At 50.2% G+C, this 18,483-nt stretch overlaps 1 protein-coding gene across 4 annotated transcripts; it reads left to right on the forward strand.

The window, feature by feature from the left end:
- The first annotated feature begins 186 nt into the window (after positions 1-186).
- On the forward strand, positions 187-18,261 carry NSMCE1 (NSE1 component of SMC5/6 complex). 4 transcript variants are annotated; one of them, XM_039840179.1, is made up of 9 exons: positions 187-301; positions 573-732; positions 5,892-6,037; positions 13,214-13,335; positions 14,238-14,315; positions 15,113-15,259; positions 16,939-17,055; positions 17,647-17,767; positions 18,073-18,261. In XM_039840179.1, the coding sequence occupies exons 1-9, from the start codon at positions 202-204 to the stop codon at positions 18,150-18,152; spliced, it is 1,071 nt and encodes a 356-aa protein (XP_039696113.1). In that variant the 5' UTR covers positions 187-201; the 3' UTR covers positions 18,153-18,261. The 4 variants fall into 4 exon arrangements, with proteins under 4 accessions (XP_039696113.1, XP_039696114.1, XP_039696116.1 ...); XM_039840180.1 differs by having other exon boundaries at positions 187-292; XM_039840182.1 differs by lacking the exon at positions 14,238-14,315.
- The last annotated feature ends 222 nt before the right edge of the window (positions 18,262-18,483 follow it).

The raw sequence follows: 18,483 nt of genomic DNA on the forward strand, positions 1-18,483 counted from the left end.
CGGCGGGGCGCGCTGCACCCTGTCCCTCCTCCTCGTGGGTCGCGGGCTGTCACTGCGGGGCGACACGCGCCGGCCGCGCGGAAGCGCTCGAGCGCGTGAGACCAGACCCAACCGACGGCCCCGCGGCACCATGGCAACGGCGCGCGCGGGAGAACAGGAAGTGCGTCACCCAGGGGGCGGGGCGAGTCTGCACGGCCACCAATGGGGCGCCGCGTCCGCCCCGCCCCGAAGCCGAGGCCGCTCTTCGGCCGACGCCGCCGGCAGTGGGGGCTGCGCCCGGGCGCCGCGGAGGGTAAAGCGGGTGCGGGGCCGCGAGGCCGGCGGGGCGGGCGGGGGGCGTCGCGGGGTCTACCCGCGCTGTGTTCCGGGGGTGGCGCTAGGGGCCTGTGGGGCTTGCCGTTTCCTGATGGGGAAACTGAGGCCCGGAAGGGCAGCCGAGGGAGACCGACAGGAACCTCGTCGCTCTCACGCACAGTTTTTAAATCGTAATATTAGTCGAAAAAATATTTTAATCTTGGTGTTAGGTGAAAGAGCCCAATACAAAATTTGTCTGAACTGAGTACGTGACACAGGCCTTGGCCGAAGGCCCCTCAGTTGCTGTCGCCTGCTCGGCGCCCCCGGGTCTCGTGGGCAGAACGTCCTACTCGCCCAGGCCCACAGCCCCTTGTTTAAGGCCCCGAGGCTGGCTGTGCTCAGAATCCCGCATTCCCGGCTTTCGGAAGGTCCGATACGGTGCGTATGTTCTGTGACCTGTCATGCCTTCAGCTGCGTTTGGGGCAGCGTCTGGTAATCAAATACATACCTATTTCCGCAGCTAAGTACATGCATATTTGCAGCAAAGGGGATAAAGAATAACCATGAACCAAGTTCGTTGCTGACTGGGGGCGCTGTAGTTCCTGAACTGTGCTTTTGTGTCGTCGCCCCCCATCTCCAGCGCTGTGTGTCTCCTCTGTGCCTTCTCAGCCTCAGTTTTCTCATCTGTAAGATGGAGTCGGTATGCCTCCCTTCCCCGCTTCTGGTGAGGAGTGAATGAATTAGACTGCCCGCAAAGCACTAACGCCCACCTGGTTATGACTGAGGTTTGCGTTTCCCACAAACATTTCCATTTTAAAGTTACTTGACCACCTGTCTGTGGTTAGCTTCCCTCCCCAGGCCCTCTTTCTAGAGGGCACCAACTTTGCCTAAACCGGCGGGTCTGTGTCTTTCACCTGTGGCTCCCCTTTCACCTGTGGCTCCCTCCCCTTTCCCCCCAAATTATAGCGTTCTGTACTGTTCTACACTTCGTCTTTCTTGTTAGCATTTATTTTGGCCGTTACTGAACATATTTACGTAATTACTTTTTCTGTTTAAGATGAGTAACGCACCTACAAAACTGTGAAAATGTTAAGTGTGAAGAATGAAAGTAAAATGAACACTCATACAACCCACCACCAAGTTAGGAAAACGAACATTTCCGTATGCTCAAAGCCACCATGAACCCTTTTGTCTCCTGGCCAAAGATAGCCACTACCCTATGTATCGTGACCCATTCTCCTGTTTTTCTTTGTGGTTTTTACTGTCGATACATCTCTAATGAATGCAATGCATGGTTTTGCTAAGTTTTGAAATTTGTATAAATGGGACCCTGATATATATTTTGTGTTCCTGATTTTTGCATATAAAACCACCCACATTAGATGCATCCATGTTGATGTCAGTACTTCACTGTTTTGGATTCCATTGTGTGATTATACATGTTTTATGCAGGTGTTCTTCAATTGATCGTCATTTATACTCTTGCTGGATTTTGCTGTTATGTGGTGCTCTTATTACATATTTCCTGAGGTAAATGTGGAAAAGTTTCTGTAAGGTATATACCTAATAGTAGATTTCTGAGGATATCCAAATTAGCTAGTAATATCAAGTTGTCTGAAGTGGTTATACTCTACCAGCGTCAGGATTGTTAAGGTTATTGCCTATCCGGTGATTAAGACTTTAATCACAGTGGTTTTAATACTCATTTGCTTGGTGACACTGAAGTTGAGCATCTTTTTCTTTTTATGTGTTTATTAATCATTTGTGCATCCTCTTCAAAAATTGCTCATTTTTCTCTTACAGGTATGTTCTCCTTATTTATAGGACTTCTTTATGTTTTGAATATGAATCTTTTGTGGCTTAAATATGTTTCAAATACCTTCCAGATTGTAGCTTGCTATCTCTTTCTCTTTGCCACTATGGATTTTTTGGTGGACAGAGGTCTTTAATTTTGACAAGGTTGAATATATCAGTATCTTCCTTTATGGTTTGTATTTTTCATATTTTATGAAGAAATCCTTTCCTACCTTTGGGTCATAATGATATTCTCTATATTTTCATCCAAAAGTTTATAGTCTTTTCTTTCTTATGGCCTTCATCCTTAAGAATAGATTTTTGTGCACAATGTGAGGTAAGGATCTATCTCCCCCCGTCCCCCCCCTCCCACATAGATAATCAGTTGCTCTGGTACCTTTTATTGGCAAATTTGCTGTGATCTGGAGTTCCATTTCTCCAACATGTCAAGTATCCATACATATGTAAGTTTCTGAGTTCTCTATTCTGTTCTATTGGTCTTATTCGTCCATTTGTTTGCCATTATTCATTACTCTAGCTTTAAAATAAGTTGGTACCTGGTAGGACCAGTCCTCCTGGCTTTGTCTTCAAGAATACCTTTGCCATTTTGCATTTGTTTTCTTTTTAAATTTTAACGTTATCTTGTCAAATCACGCATAGAAACATGAAGCCTGTTGGAAATTTGCCTGGAATTGCATTTGATTCGGTTGCATTGGATTAATTTGGATTTCAAAGTGATTTCTTTCAGCATTTCATCCTTAAGTGTTATGTTTGCCGTATGTTTTTGTAGATGTCATTTAGTAGATAAAGGAAGTTCCCTTCCATTCCAAGTTTAAGATTTTTTAGTGTAAATAAATGAATTTTATCAACTGTAAGATGATCGTATGCCTTTTCTTCTTTATTCTGTTAATGTGTTGATTCAGACTGATAGACTTTTTCCCCCAGCTTTATTGAGATATCATTGACATATAACATTTGAGTTTCGAATGTTAGCCATTGCTGGGGTAAACTCACCTTGGTCACGATGTGTCACCCTTTCACACTGCTAGATGTGGTTTGTTAACACTCTGTTTAGGATTACTGCAGCTGTGTTCCTGGTCAATAGTGGCCTTTCAATTTCTTTTGAAGACCGTATCAGGTTTTAGTGCCCTACTTATGTCAGCCATGTCAGATGATTTGGGCAGAGTTGCTCTTTTTCTGACTCTCGGATAGTATGTGTAACATTTGAAATTATTTGTTTCTCGAATATTTGGCAGGACTTCTTGATAAATCCATTGGGACCTGAAGTTTTCTTTGTGAGAAGATGGATTTCGTATAAAACATCTTCAATGATTGTAAAACTTTTTAGGTTTTCAAATAATTCTTTAGTCAGTTTTGAATGAATTTCCTATGACTTTGTACATACTTTAAACTTAAGATTTCTGTAAGTCGTTTATAATATTTTTTAAAAAATATTTGTATCTATAATTAGTTTCTCTTTTTCATTCAAAATAATTGTTTATTTGTAAGCCGTCTCTTGAAAATCTTGTCAGAGGTTTGTCACTTTTATTACGTTTTTTCAAAGAATAATTTTTTTTTTTTATCTCCTCAGGTATACATTTGTTTTTTCATTAGTTTCTGCTCTTCATTTTTTACTTTCCTTGGATTTAATTTGCTGTTCTTTTTATAGCTTTTTAGGTGGATGCCTAACTCATTCATTTTCACACCTCCCCTTTTTTAAAAAATATGAACATTTAATGCTCTTAATTTTCCCGTACTGTTTTAATTGCCTCCCACCAGTTTTTATGTATATTTTATTTTGTTTCAGTTCAAAGTATTTCCTTATTTCCATTAGTAATTCTTCTTTGTTAATAGATTATTTGGAATTCTTCTTTGTTAATAGATTATTTGGAAGTTTCTTCAATTCTAAGTAGAGTTTTTCTGGTTATCTCTGTTTCTGGTTTCTAACTGTGTTGCCTAGTAGGCAGAGAACATGTTCTGTATGAGAGAAGTCTTTTAAATTCTGCTCAGACTTGCTTTCTGGCCTAGTATGTGGCAGTTTGCACCAGTCTCCATGTTCTGGGCGTCTTGACAGTTTTGTATTCTGTAGTGCAGTGTTTTATGCATGTCCATCAGATTAAGCTTTTTCCTGTCTTGTACAAGTCTTTTCCAACTTTACTGATTTTTTAATCCAACTTTTTAATTCAGTTACGGGTTCGTATATTTATTTTTGTAGTTCTGATCACTTTTGCCTTAATCGTTTTGAGTCTCTGTTATTAGGTGCCTAAACATTTTAAATTGTTACATCTTATCGGGAATTGAACCTTTTTCAATTCTGTAGTGACCGTCTTAATCTTCAGTAATGCTTTCTGCCTTAGAGCCCATTGTGTCTTGTTGACATAGCCACCCCGACTCTCTTTCGTTTAGTTCACAGAGTATATAGCTTTCTATCCTTTTAAGTTTTTGCTGTTCTTAGGTTTAGAAGCAACTCTTATAATCAGATAGCTAGATTTTATTCATTATTCAATTTGACAAGTTTTTTTCAGACCTAGCAGCTTTGCTGTATCATCTGCTTAAAGACCCTTAGTTTGGAGTCTCCCAAGTTTCTAGGACAGAAGTCCAGATTCCTTAGTCCACACGTCTGTCCTTGTACGTCTTCCCAGCCCTGAGGCCCAGCTGATGATACTGTTGAAAAGAACAATGACTAGCCTTTTTGTGTATCTCTTGTGTGGCAGGTCTTTGGCAAACCTTTGGTAGTCATACCTCATTTAAACTTCAGCTGTGCCACGAAGATGGTTATTATCATCCCCATTTTATGGGTGGGAAGGCTGAGCCTCAGGGAGGTCAGCACGCTAGTTGACCGTGGCTCTGTGCTGTGTTCACCTAGGACGACAGTAGACTTCTTGTCAGATGACCCCGTCCCCTGCACTGAGTGTTCCAGGCCCCTCTGCAGTCAGAGCCTCTAGCACAAAGGCCATAGCTCTGCATTTTTAACTCACAGGTTAGGCAATTCTTAAGAGCAGGCAGGTCTAGCAGGAACCAGTCTCCATGCCAGCTGTCTGGTTTGGAACCTGTGCTCTTGCCCCATGTACACCGCCTCTGGCAGGAGCAGGCGTTTTGATCGGGGCTGCATAAGGCTTGTCTCAGCTCTGATCTTGTGTTTGGTGTTCAGATAGTGTTTTAGTAGAGAGCAGGCGATTTAAAAATACCTGCAGTCTGTCCTTCCACAGCAGTTGTTTTATTAGTGGTTCCGGAGAGAAGGAAATGCATGTGTCATCGGTTGTTTACCAGCAGTTCCCTAAGCAGTGAATGTTATTCCAATTTTTTAGTGAGAAAATGGGGCCTCAGCTAAATTTACCCGAGGCCATAGATCTAGTAAGTGGTTGAGCCAAGGTTCAGACCCAGAACCGTCTAACAGTAAAAATAGCCAACACTTACTTAGTGCTTAGTCCGTTACCAGGCTTTGACTTGTATTAAACTCATCTAATCTTCGCAGTGATTCTGTGGAGGGCGTCATTATTCTGATTTTACAGATCAGCCACTGAAGCACATAGAGGTGAAGTTTCCCAATTTCACACACCTGAGTGGTGGAGCAGGCCGTGAATGCAGATGTCTAGTTCCAGCGTCCATTCTTCTCTCCACTGCCCGGGACTAATCTGCCAGCCCTGGACCTGTGTCCTTTTCATTTCTGTGCTATTCAGCATGATGACCTTGATTTTAAAAACCATAACAAATGTATATCTGTTAATGCAAATTTGTGCAAAATCCAAAACATTGCCTCTGGCGTGCTTGACAGTAACTGGATTTCATGTGCCCTCGTTCAGCTCCCTCGCCATGCAGGGCAGTGCCCGAAGAACGGGCGTCATGACCGATGTGCACCGGCGATTCCTCCAGCTGCTGATGACGCACGGGGTGCTGGAGGAGCGGGACGTGGCGCGCTTGCAGAAGCACTGCTACAAGGTCCATGATAGTAAGTGTCATTTCCCTGTCCCCAGGACACCTGGTGCTGTGTGGTCAGTGCCTAGTGATATTGGTGCGATGCCAGGTCACCGGTCAGCCCACACCCCTACCTGGGCATTCAGGTCTCGTACAATCTCCTGCCAGCCCATCTTTCTCATCTCATCTAAGCAAATCTTACACTTAGTGCAGTGGGTAAGAGCTTGGCCTCTGATGCTTCACACCAGGGCCCCGGCCCCTGCTCCAGCCTGAGTTTCTTCACCTTTACAGTGGGGATAACCAAGTGTACTTGACATGTAGGGTGGATCAGGGGGCCGAGAGACCTGATCCATACCATACACCCGGCACAGGGAACATACTCAGTTGGCTGTTGGTAGCCAGAGGGCAGCTTAGCACAGGTGGTTAACGGCACAGCCTGGAGAACGTGCCATCCCTGTGCTGGCTGTGGGCATTTATTAGCAGCTTCTCAGTGGGTCGCTGGGAGGAGTAAATCTGATAATACACATGGAACACTTAGAGATGGGACCTGGTGCATACTGAGTTTTCAGCAACTGGCATATCAATAGAAGCTACAGCACCTATATTGATAGATCTGTAAAGTCATTATCGGTAGGTCTTGTGAAGTTGAGGGTCAGTGTGGATAGATTTTGTTGAGTGAAAAAGAAAGTTGATAAATTCTACTTGTTATATGATGTCATCGTGTTAGTTTTTTGTAAAACTTAACAATTTTTGTTGTGCATGAATATAAATGTCTGCATGTACAAATATAAAAGGGACTGGAAGGATATGCTACACACTCATGAGGTGCTTGCCTTTGAGAGAGGAGGTGTGGGATGGGTTTGTCACCAGAAATCAGAGGACACTTCTTCATCCTATTTTATTCTTTTATTGGAAAAAAAAAAAAAAGACTTGAAATAAATATAGCAACAATAGTGTAGTCTGATGGTTGTCGCATCTGATGAATGGGAATGTAGGTGTTTTATTTTATGTTTTTTGTATTTCCTTCTGTGATTTTAATTTTCAAAAGAAGAGTGGAAAAAACAGGTGAGCCAAGCTGAGAGGGGTGCCAAGCACCCAGGGGGAGGGACATAAGGGACGGTGTCTCATCTGGAGAATCCCAGAGGGTTGAGGGCTGTGGGGGTCAGCAGGGAGCGAGGACGACACATATCTCATGTGAGCAGAAGGCGGCGACGGAGAGGGCGGTGTTACAGGAGGGGCAGGCTGCGAACCAGTGTCTGCGAGGGGTTCATGGCGACTCTGGGGGCTCGATGGTGCACCTCCATGGGTAACAGCTTCCTGGGTCCCACAGTGAGGAAGCTGTTTAACTTGTATCCAAACTTAATTGACCCACACGTGACATTCTTCGGGAACCCTAGACGAGAGTATGCAGTGTGGGACGAGAGTAAGTTTTTGGTGTGTAGGTTACAGACCATGAAGAGCCCTTAGTATGTACCCCAGAGTGGTGGATTTTTCCTTAATTCTGTAGACAGTGCGGACCTCTAGAAGGACTCGAAGCAGGAGGTGACGCAGTTGCTGCTGTGTCTGAGGCTTCTGGTGGAAACATCTCTGCCCGAATCGCCTACACTGTGATGGGAAGGGAAGAACATACCTGTTGAGCTCGCTTCTCTTGCTCTTTGAAAAGCACAGCAGGGCTTCGGACCTGCCCCTCAGTATTCTCCAGTGAGGGGCGTAGCAGGCTTTTCTTAGTCTTGCATCTGATAACAGATCATCCCACTCGCCTGAGCATCTCAAGTAGGTCCTGGTGGTGAGCTTCAGTGTCATTGGGCAAGTTTCTCAGCTCACTGCAGAGAGCCATGTGCTGCCTAAGGACTAAGAGCGAAACTATGCCTTTATTTGACCTCTGAGTAGTTAGGCTCCTATTCTGCCGTAGGCATGTACCTGCTTTTGGGACACAGGGTGGCTGGGCCAGCCAGGGTGAACGCAGTTCGTTGCCCCTGCCCTTCATTGGGAAAAGGGTTGTTCACAAGCCTTATTGTTATTTAGGAGATTTTAAAACAAGGAATGATGGAAAGAAATTACTAAATTTAGGTAAATATTTATAAAACTCAATATTACTAATTTCCTATCTCTTGAAGAAATGCCCAGGAAAGGTCCTTTATACGAACTAGCAACTTCTAAGCTTCTAAGAGAATTAGCTTCTAAGAGAATTATGACACAAAAGAGGAACTGTGACTCTAATTGCAGGTTCCTGTGGGGTTTGTCCAGTTTGTCAGAGCGTGTCCTGTTCTGGGCTTCGGTATGGGCTCTCCTCTTCCTGTCACTGGGGGAACAAATTCCCCAAGCCTCCGGCCTGGTGAAGAATTCACATTTTGTTCTGATATCCTTGGGTCCGTGCTTGCAGACGTGCATGTGTCATCCAGCACACCTTCCTGAGACTCATGGGGGCCAGGCCTCTGTGCTAGGGACTGGTGGCACAGAGCAAAGGCTTTTTTTTTTTTTGCCTTACCTTGGGTCATACAGAGTCAGCTGGTGCCAGTAGGGGGCTTCTGATGGAAGTAGGTACAGGAGGCCTGGGGACTAGCGGCTAAGAAGACTCAGCTTCGAGGGTTTCCACTTTTGACCAACATAGAGTAATGGGGACCGAAACCCACATAATCATCTAAATAGGTGCAGAAGATGAAATCCAGCCTCTCCCTGGTGTGATGCAGCAGACGTCTTACAGAAGACTCAGGAGACCATGTGGAGCAGGCACAAGCAAGGCGGACTGGGCCTTGGCGCTTAGAGTAGGAGAGGCAGACCGACAACTGTCAGCGTGGAGTTTAGAAATCCAGCGTCTATTTCTGCTAAAAACCCTCAGCAAAGTAGCAAAGGAAGGGAACGTCCTTAACTTGATAAAGGGGATCTTTGTGAACCTACGGCCGCCGCCACCCTTCACTGTGGGAGACTTAATGCCCCATCATCAGAAGCAAGGCCGGAACGTCCTTTCCCACCAGTCCTGTTCTAACTGGCGCCCCCAGGCAGGAAACAGAGCAGGCACCCGGGTCAGGTCGGGAAGGAGGAGGAGGATGTCTGTTCACAGACAGGACCTTCTGTGCAGGCAGTGTGATGGGGCCCTCACAGAAGCCACCGGAACTGAAAAGCGAGTTCAGCGGAGTCGCAGGTACAACGCCCACTTCTCCCCACGGGCTCTCGCACCTGCTGGCTCTTCCCTAGGTTCGCTCGCTCTGTCATGTTGCCAGCCTGCTGCGAGGCGCTGTTCTCCACTCTGGCATTCACATCTTGTAATTAATTATGCTGCGTTGGTAAGTTTTATTTTAACTTTTAGTGGGTTTTAAAATTTTTAAATTACCTACTGTCCTAAGAACAATTCAGATAAAATACAACTTTATATTAAAAAAATTAAGATTTGACACTAATTCAGTGAGCAGAATAAATATGATCTTCAGGCAAAAAACCATTCAACTTAAACACATGTACCGAAAATAGATTGGTGACCACAGTGCCCGGGACACTCGGGTTTGGTAGATACCTTCTGTTGTGTCAGACCTTTATCTGCCTCGTCTGAGCTTTGTTTTTCTCACACTGGCTTGCGTGACTGTGTTTGCGTTGGTGCTGACTTCGTGGTGTTGGTGTGTATTGCAGACTCACGCACATAAGTAGGCTGCACGCATGAACAGTGAGTCACAGCGATGCTGCTGACATTTGGGTTCGCGTTCCATCTTGTATCTGAGTCCTATTTGTAAGTACCTTCTCTTTCCAAGGAGGACTCAGGGACAATTAGAAGCTGGCTCCAAGTACTTTTCTTCCTGCTTTTGATGATTTCATTGTACATATCTCCTCTTTGGCGGTGACGAACAGTTAATAAGCTTACCACTGTCAGAGCCTGCTTGCCTTTCCAGTTAATCAAAGGGAGCAGGTCACAGACCATTGGGCTGGATTTCTGGTGCTGGGATTTCCTCAGAAAACCCAGAAAGTGTGGTCACCATTTCCAGGAGGAAGAGACACATGAGTGCAGGTGCTGAGATGGGGGCTTTGCACCTGAGTGACAGGAAGATGGCCAGGGAATCGGAGTGTGGAGGGTGTGGCGTGAAGCATGCAGGGGTACGGCCGAGGGTGATGGGAGCCATCGGCGGCTTCCAGGTGGAGCGTGCATATGTATGCACGCCCAGGACCTATTGTCACTGCACCAAACTAAAGGCCACACGTCTGGTTTCTGGTCTGGACCTTGTCACTCACTGGCCCTGTGATCTCCAGTAAGTCCTTAACCTCCACGACCCTTGGGTCTTCTGGAAATAGAGGCTGTGCCGCACCCCACTCAGTGTGCTGGTTGTTCGTGGGGGCCTGAGGAGACTGCAAGGGGGCAGAACTGTGGTGCCCAGTGCACTGGGGTGCAGTGACATGTCTGCCGCACTCCTGGATGAAGGCAGCTCTCCTCCAGCCTGCTCCCCTCAGCACTGTTCCCCAGCCATTGTCACCTCCCATCTCTCCACTTGCATATCTGATTGTCCAGGGATCCATTTCCCCCTGGCAATTGATGCGAAAGCTGTAGGCTGAGAAGTGACCCCTTGCAGGCCTCCTTAGCCAGCACGGGGCTTTGCTGTCTGAGACCTGATGTGCCCAGCGCTCTGTCTGGTCCAGGGCCCAGGTGACAACTCTCAGTAGGACCAGCCAGCCTGCCCCATCTCTGGCTTGGTCCCTGGGCTCTTATTTTTTGCTGTTATTTGCCCTGCCTAAAAATAGCATTTCCTATCTGTGATGCCTAGTTCAAAACAGAACTCACTGCTGTTCAGAAGTCAGGGAAGCAGACGTCCTTGCTGCTGGAGGCCTGAGTGTGCCGGCAGCTGTAGGTCACAGTGCCTGCCGGGAAGCAGGGACCCTGATGAGCAGATGAGGTCTGCTGGTTACATTAAAATTGTTTTAAAAGAAAAGGAGATGATATGTACAGGGCCAGAAAGACAATCTTTCAGAATGACCTGAAGCAGCCCCGCCCCTGAGGAAGTGTCCTGGCTTGTCCAGTGCCGCCCCAGCTTGTCGGCTGCCTGGGGTCCTAACGGAAAGGCGTTTCCCTCAAGGAGAGAGCTGTTGTGTCCATTACTGGGTCTTTGGCTGTCAGTCCAGCTCCTCTCGCAGCTGACCTGTGGCCTGGATGACTGATCTGGCTCGACCTCCTTTGCCATGGGACGGTGGATGCTGGCTAGCGCCCAACTCCATGCACGTCCCTAGAGCACAGCCCTGCGTCTTTAGTACTGCCAGGCGCTGCCCAGACACTCCATCCTTCTCTGTTGGCCGAGTTCCTCTTTGTGACCTGAAGCCACAGTGCCAGGTTCAGAGGGAAGTAGATGTGACTGGTGGGGTCTGGCATAGGGCTGTTCTCACAGAACGCTGGCTCTGCTTTGCAGAGGCTGTGACTTCGTGCCAGGAGCTGGGGACCTGGACTCGGGCAGGCCTGGGCTTAATTTCCAAGCTGTGGGAGCTCTGGGCAAGTCATTTAACTTCTCCAAGCCTCTCGCATACACAGGTGACATTAAAATGCACCATACTGAGCTACTGTCCTTGCAGTGACCAGCACGTGCTATGGTGAGATGCAGCCACCACTGGCAACTTCAGCACAGCCCAGGAGATGTGCACAGGCTCCACTTACAAGCAGAGGGAACACAGGTGGCGCCTGAGCTCTGCAGACCCTGCCCGGCTCAGACATGGCACTCGGTGTCCTGGGTAGGGTGTCTTCTGGCTCCCTGCGAGGGGGCAGCTGTGGCAGGCCCAGGGCCTGTTCCTCTCGTCTCGTAGCTGCTCCTCCCATGTCGCTGCTGCATGTCAGTAGTGTTGAGGGACCAGCCTCTGATCAGCTCTACCTGCAAACTATCTGGTATTTTGACACTTACACGAAGTCTTTTTCTCAGTTGGTGTGGGATCTGAAGGGAGGAGTGATGTAGTTAATTGTTCTAAGTCCCTCAAAGCGGCAGGACCAAGACTGGACGTGAAACCTGGTCTTCATCTTTTGCACTTTGTTTTGGGATGGACTTGGTATTGGGGCTACACGGACTCTTGCACACTGCTTATGCCCCAGCGTGTCCCTGCGGGTTTGCACACTGTGGCCTCTCCACCATGGGCTGCAGGGATGGGGCGGGCAGAGCAGAGAAAGCTAGCTGGTCTGCCGTCTTGATACTGGGAAGCATCAGCCTGGTAACCTTGACACTGAGTGGGCATGTCAGTTTTCTCGTTAGCAAGTGTGAGACCCCGTTATGGCCAACGGAAAGGGATGTGTTGGGAGGCTGCTAGGGAGGGGACACACAGAACTGGCCGATGGTGGGGGGAGTGGGCAGGAACCTATGGTACAAGGGTGCGAGCAGCACAGCAGCACCTCGTGGCCAAAGCCACCCCCTCTTCTGCAGCCGTCCCTTGTCCCTTCCTCAGACCGAGAGAGTGTCCAGTACTGGGCTCACGGCCAGCTGACCTGAGATCTGGCCCTTTCAGCCTCTGTACGTCCTCCCCTGATGGACAGATGGTCCTGTCAGTGGTGCCGGCACCCTTGTCTCCAGGCGGTGTGCCTCCTGTGGCTAGGGCAGTGTAGAGGTGGGCAGCACACAGGTGAGAGCACAGCTGCGGCAGCCAGGTGCTGCCTGTGGGCTTGGTGCCATGCTGCGGGTGCCATGCTGCGGGTGCCATGCTGCGGGTGCCATGCTGCGGGTGCCAGCACTTTATGCATCCAAGAGGCAGATGCTGGCGCCTGCCCTGCATGGCTGCTGGCCGGGTCGGTGAACCATGGTATGAAAAGCGCTGGGAACAGCCTCTGCCGTGGGGACCACCGAGCGCTGTTCCTTGCTGTTGCACCCTGGGGTTCAGTACCCCCAGCCTGTGAGTGTCCAGTCAGTGTCTGCTATCGATATGGGAGCGGGGAATGGAGATACACCTGACATGTGCGTGAGGACACGTGGGTGCGGAGGCCTCGTGGAGGAGCTGGGATGCTGTGTGCACTGGGTACTCCCTGTAGGCTCTGGCCTAGGGGTGTGACTGGAAAGCTGGCTGGGGCTGCGAGCACAGATGGACCACGGTCGGCTCAGATGCCACCTCCCGGGCCCAGGCCTTTTGCATCACAGCACACTCTTCTCTGAGCCGTCCAGAAGGAAGCCCCGGGTGCTGGCCGCCTCCCATTGCCGGTCTGCCGTCCCCAGTTCAGGCTGATGCACTGGAAGCAGCTAATGTTTGACGATCTCCCTCCTCACCCCAGACAGCGCTCCGGTGGAGGAGCTAGAGGCCTTCATCAACAACATCAACAGTGTCTTGGAGTCCTTGTACATCGAGATCAAGAAAGGGGTCACCGAGGATGATGGGAGGCCCATCTACGCGCTGGTAAGTGCCAGACAGAGCCTTCTAGTGTGTTCGTGAGGAATGGTGGCTGGGACAGGCACCCTGTGCCCTTGCTAGGGAGAGTGGAGAAGAACCCCTGGACAAGGGCTCTGAGCCTAGCCCTCCGCCCTGGTTACCGTGCTCCCAGCGGCCTCTGCGGCCTGCAGTCTGCAGTCCCCTGCCATTACTGGGCACCAGAACCTGTGCCTGGCTGCACCCCATGGCCCAGCACGTGCTGGGCTTTGTTTTGTTTGTTGACAGTTCTCTGCAAATGTTTTGAGTACTAAGATTAAAGGGATAAGACACTTCTCATTTGGAACAGGACAAAAAGAAGCTGAGAAAAGAAAGGATTGAGACCCACGTGTGGCCCCTTGTTGCTGTCCAACTGTCCGTCCCAGCCAGGGGTGGGGGTGACATAGAGCGGGAGCGGCTGACAGCTCCATCCTTGGCCCCTCAGGGCTGATCAGGCCCAGGAATCCAGTCACACACAGAGGGCTCCAGCCTGGGACTCCCCAAGCTCTGCTCCAGGGAAAGGGGGTAGTGTGGGTGCTACAGATAACTGGGAACGCTGCTTAAACAGGTGAATCTGATGTGTTTACTGCCAGGCTTCTCGGTGCTTGTGCATTTGATGCTCCATTACCATGCAGGCAGGTTTCCCAAATTTATCTAGGTTTGGAAAATATTGCACAACTTTTGGAGTTCTCAAATCTCTGAGAATTAGACATGTTGACTGAGCTAAAGGTTTAAGTCTGTAATACAAGACTGGTTACAAATCTGTCCCTGCATCCCTCAGCGCCTGGACACCGGTGCTTGGTGACGGGCGGGGCGGGGGGGAGGGAGAGCCAACAGTGAATTACTGATGGACGAAGGGCACAGGCTGACTGTCACACTGACCTACTTTTTAGGTGAATCTTGCAACGACTCCAATTTCCAAAATGGCCTCAGATTTTGCAGAGAATGAGCTGGATCTGTTTAGAAAGGCAGTAAGTACCGTTAAGTCCCATCGGCCAAGCTTCTTAATGGGGTATTTTGTCTTCATCTTCAGTCTTAGAGGGTTGTCCCTGCAGCTTGAGTAAGCCCTGTGCTGGGCGACATCACCGAGCGCCTCACCCAGATGCACATTGCCCTGAGACAGATGGGGTGGTCCGTGCAGCAGCCTGGAGAAGTGGGGCTGGCCAAGCGTGACTCCTGACCTGCTTTGCAACAGGCCTCGTGGGTGTGCCAGGCAGGTGGACCAGCGTTCCTGCAGGGTACTTGCAGTGTGGTTTGGGGCTGCAGCAAGGGCGTCACCTGGGAGCTTGCTAGGGAGACTGTCGAGTTTGAGTCTGGGCTTCAACATGGTGCCCACTGGACCACTGGCACCTTTACATTCGAGCAGCACTGCTCTGCCTACCGTGCTTCAGAGCTGTTGGCTCAGCCCTTTGTTCATTCACCTGGCTGAGTGACAGTGGTCTCAGCCCTGGAGGTACGTTCTCACAACTGGGTAGGCAAAGATAACCCTGACTCTTGGCCTCGCAGCAGGCCTGTCAGACCGGTCTGTGAGGACAGTCCTAGAATCACTGTGATGTTACAGGAGTGACCGCTGAGTCAGACGGACTGGACATGTTTGTGGCCCTGATGCATGCATTGAATGATTAGACTATGTCCCCAGACATCATAGCAGTGTGCAGTTCTGCCTGTGACATAGTGGTTTTACTGCCTCCACCAGAATTAGTATTATTGCCTAAAATGTGGGTTTGTCAGTTTAGTAGATGAACGTGACACCTGCTCTTTCTTTCAGTTGGAACTGATTATTGACTCAGAAACTGGCTTTGCCTCTTCCACAAATATTTTGAACTTGGTTGATCAGCTTAAAGGCAAGAAGATGAGGAAGAAGGAAGCTGAGCACGTGCTGCAGAAGTTCACACAGAACAAATGGCTGATTGAGGTACGTTGTCCCTTCATTCCCCAGCTTGGCCCTCTTTTTAGAACGAATGATAATTTTTCCAAAGCCATATTGTACCTAGCTGATGTCCATTGAGCCTTTCAGGTCTCGTCTCTGCTTTGATGCCCACAGTGACCCTGTGAGGAGGATTTGCAGCCTCCTGTCACGCATGTGGCCTGTCCAGGGAGCCCCTGCGGAGTAGCAGAGTCGGGGCTGTGCCACGTTGGTGGGCTCCAGGATGCGAGGCAGTGCCGTGAGACCAGGGCCCGAGTCCCAGCCTGGTGACCTCGCGTGCCGCGTCTGAGAGGGAAGCAGCGGGCCAGGGCTGCGTGGTGTGCGTCAGGTGCCTGGGGCTGGGGTCCCAGAGGCAACATCGTGGTTGCTCTGTCACCGTGTCACTGTGGACAGGCTTGCCGAGGACTGGACATCTATGAATGGACCAGAGTTTCTGGAGGCCCCGTGTCTGGCTCTACCGACTGGGGCGGAGCATCTGTTCATGAAAGGGCATCAGTTCCCGAGAGTCCTGACCACGCAAGCTCAGCTCTGCCCACTTCGCCACCAGCTTCCCCTCCGAGTATGTGTCTGCGGGACGTGCCCAGGCAGGAGGCTGGGGGAATTTGTTCCCCCAGTGACAGGAAGAGGAGAGCCCAAACCGAAGCCCAGAACAGGACACGCTCTGACAAACTGAACAAACCCCACGGGAACCTGCAGTTAGAGTCACAGTTCCTCCTTTGTGTCATAATTCTCTTAGAAGATAAATATGTTTCCAGTTGATAAAAGGGGCCTTTCCTGGGTATCTCTTCAAAAGACAGGAGACTAGTAATATTGGGTTTTATAAGTATTTACCTAAATTTAGATAATTTTTTTCCCATCATTCCTTGTTTAAAATCTCCCAAATGACAATAAGACTTACAACCTTGTTTCTCCAGTGAAGGACAAGGGCAGGAGCCTGGTGCAGGGTGGTGCATAACTGTCAGAAGTGTGGGCCACCGCTCTCACTGGTAGAAGTTAGTGAACAGAAGTGAAGGGCACTTGGGGTAGCTCCATCTCCTGGCACGGTGCCTCCCTGCTCCCGTCACGGAAGAAGGTCATGCGTCACAAAAACGGCTAAGAGGTTCACATCTCAGTTCACTGCTTGACTTTGCTGAACCAAAACAAACTTACAGGGGCCTCTTTCCCTTAACTTGGTGACAGGGCAGCTGCAGCAGCTGAGCCATTTCCCAGGGATTTTGGGTCACATGGTGTGGGAGGCCCTACCACCCACATCAAGTGTGACTTGGAGTCTGTCCCTGCCCTGCCTGTGATGTCCCTGTAGAGGCTCCGGGCAGCAGTGCTGGGAGGCACCCTGTTTGCATCTTTCTGGGGTGAGACGGGGTTATGTGGCACCCTTCCCCTCTTTCCCCAGGAGACTGGCTCCCTTCCTGCTTCGTGTCCTCATTGTAGGCTGGCCGCTATGCAGACTTTTGACTCACATCTGAGGCACAGCGAGGTGCCAAGAAAGTGTGTGTGTGTGGGGAGGGTCCGTGATTTCCTTTCAGGTCTTTGCCTGAGTTCCCCGCCTGAGGCCAGGCCTTTGCATCTCTTGGGCGTGGGCTGCAGAGGGGACAGGTTACTGAGCAGGGAAGGAAGGGCCTGGCGTGCTGGTGGCCTGAGGGCTCGCTGCCCCTCTTGTGTCCCTGCAGAAGGAGGGAGAGTTCACCCTGCATAGCCGGGCCATCCTAGAGATGGAGCAGTACATCCGGGAGACATACCCTGACACCATGAAGATATGCGACATCTGCCACAGCCTCCTCATCCAGGTAGAGTGTGAGTGTGTGTGTGTGTGCGCACACGCGCGCGCGTATTCGTGTTCTCCTGTGCTACGCTCTAGTCCCAGGACAGGCCTTTTTCTGGAAGTCTGTGTGCGCCTGGTACTTTGGCAGCTGTGGCAGCTGTGTGCCGGCCATCCTTCTACGTTGGCTGTTGTTACTAAGTCACCGGCTTTACACTGCGGACCTGTCGGCCTTCACGGCAGCGGGGCCAGCGCAGGCGTTCAGCCTCCTTCCCTTCACCCTCCACCTTCCTGCACTGCTGACCGCTCTCTGACGAGGCTCCACTTGCATGTGGGGCACCTGGTGACGCTTCCTTAGGCTGAATTCCCGGGAGGGAAGTGCACAGGGCTCTCAAGCTGTAGCCCATCTCACACCCACCAAAGTTTTAGGGTGGCCTTGGTGCTCTGTGGCTCGGCCACTTTCTGGCCTTGAGCCTCTTCCTTGTGTTCATATGGAATTCTTTGGTAGCCCACTGCACCATGGCTTCGGGGTCATTATGATTAGTCTGGGGCCTGGAAGACGAAGACGCTTGGCCGCTGGACGGTCTCTGGAGGCTCACGGACACCTTTCCTGTTTCAGGGCCAGAGCTGTGAGACCTGTGGCATCCGGATGCACCTGCCTTGTGTGGCCAAGTACTTCCAGTCAAATTCTGAGCCACACTGCCCCCACTGTAACGATTACTGGCCCCATGAGATACCAGGTTAGTATCCCCAAGGCTCGTGCGGTGCTCCTGGTCTGTGGCCAGGCTGAGCGCCACCCGTGGAAGCAGCGTCTGCATTGAATGGTCCCAGGCAGACCAGGCTCTCCCCGGCAATGCTTGGGGTGTCCCCAGCTCCCTCACATTGGGCCCCTTCTTTCCTTATAGGCTGGGAGGGGTGTCACAGTGAGGAGTTAGGGACGTGGGACAGGTCCTTGGCAAGGAGGCGCAGCTGTGGGCGTGAGCTCTTTCTTGCCAGGTGTGCAGCCAGCCCTGCCACCCAGTGCCCCCACCTTTTCTGTGTGTAGAAATCTTCGACCCAGAGAAGGACAGGGAGGCCTCCGTCTCCAAGCCCAACAAAAAGTCGTCACGGTCCAGGCAGCACTAGCTGGCTCGTTGCTGCCGTCGCCGGCCCCGTATGAAGAAGAGGCGACAGCGCCCGCGTCTCCGTGGATCCCCCTTACGAGCAGGGCTGAAATAAAATGCACTGCAGCCTCCGTCTGTGTCTCGAGCCGTCTAGGGGGTTTGTGTCATGGCCATTTCCCTTTCTTGGAGCTCACTGGTCACCGGGACCCCTTGGGTTTGGTCCCTTGGGTTTGGTCCCAGCAGGTGAGGTGCCAGAGTTCCTTCAGAGCCTTGGTCACTTGTCCCACCAACACCAGTCAGCCTAACAGGACTTGAGAGAGCTTTGGCCTTGACCTCCCCAACTGCCCAGTCGG

The sequence above is a fragment of the Pteropus medius genome, unplaced genomic scaffold, assembly GCF_902729225.1.
Source record: "Pteropus medius unplaced genomic scaffold, Ma_sr-lr_union100, whole genome shotgun sequence".
Classification (NCBI taxonomy): Eukaryota; Metazoa; Chordata; class Mammalia; order Chiroptera; family Pteropodidae; genus Pteropus; species Pteropus medius.

Excerpts from the sequence above, each read along its gene's own strand:
- NSMCE1 (XM_039840179.1), top strand. The coding sequence starts at position 202 with ATGGGGCGCCGCGTCCGCCCCGCCCCGAAGCCGAGGCCGCTCTTCGGC. Across the intron at positions 733-5,891 it reads CTTTCGGAAGGTCCGATACG|CTCCCTCGCCATGCAGGGCA; the intron begins GTGCGTATGTTC and ends GCCCTCGTTCAG. Across the intron at positions 14,316-15,112 it reads TGGATCTGTTTAGAAAGGCA|TTGGAACTGATTATTGACTC; the intron begins GTAAGTACCGTT and ends TCTTTCTTTCAG.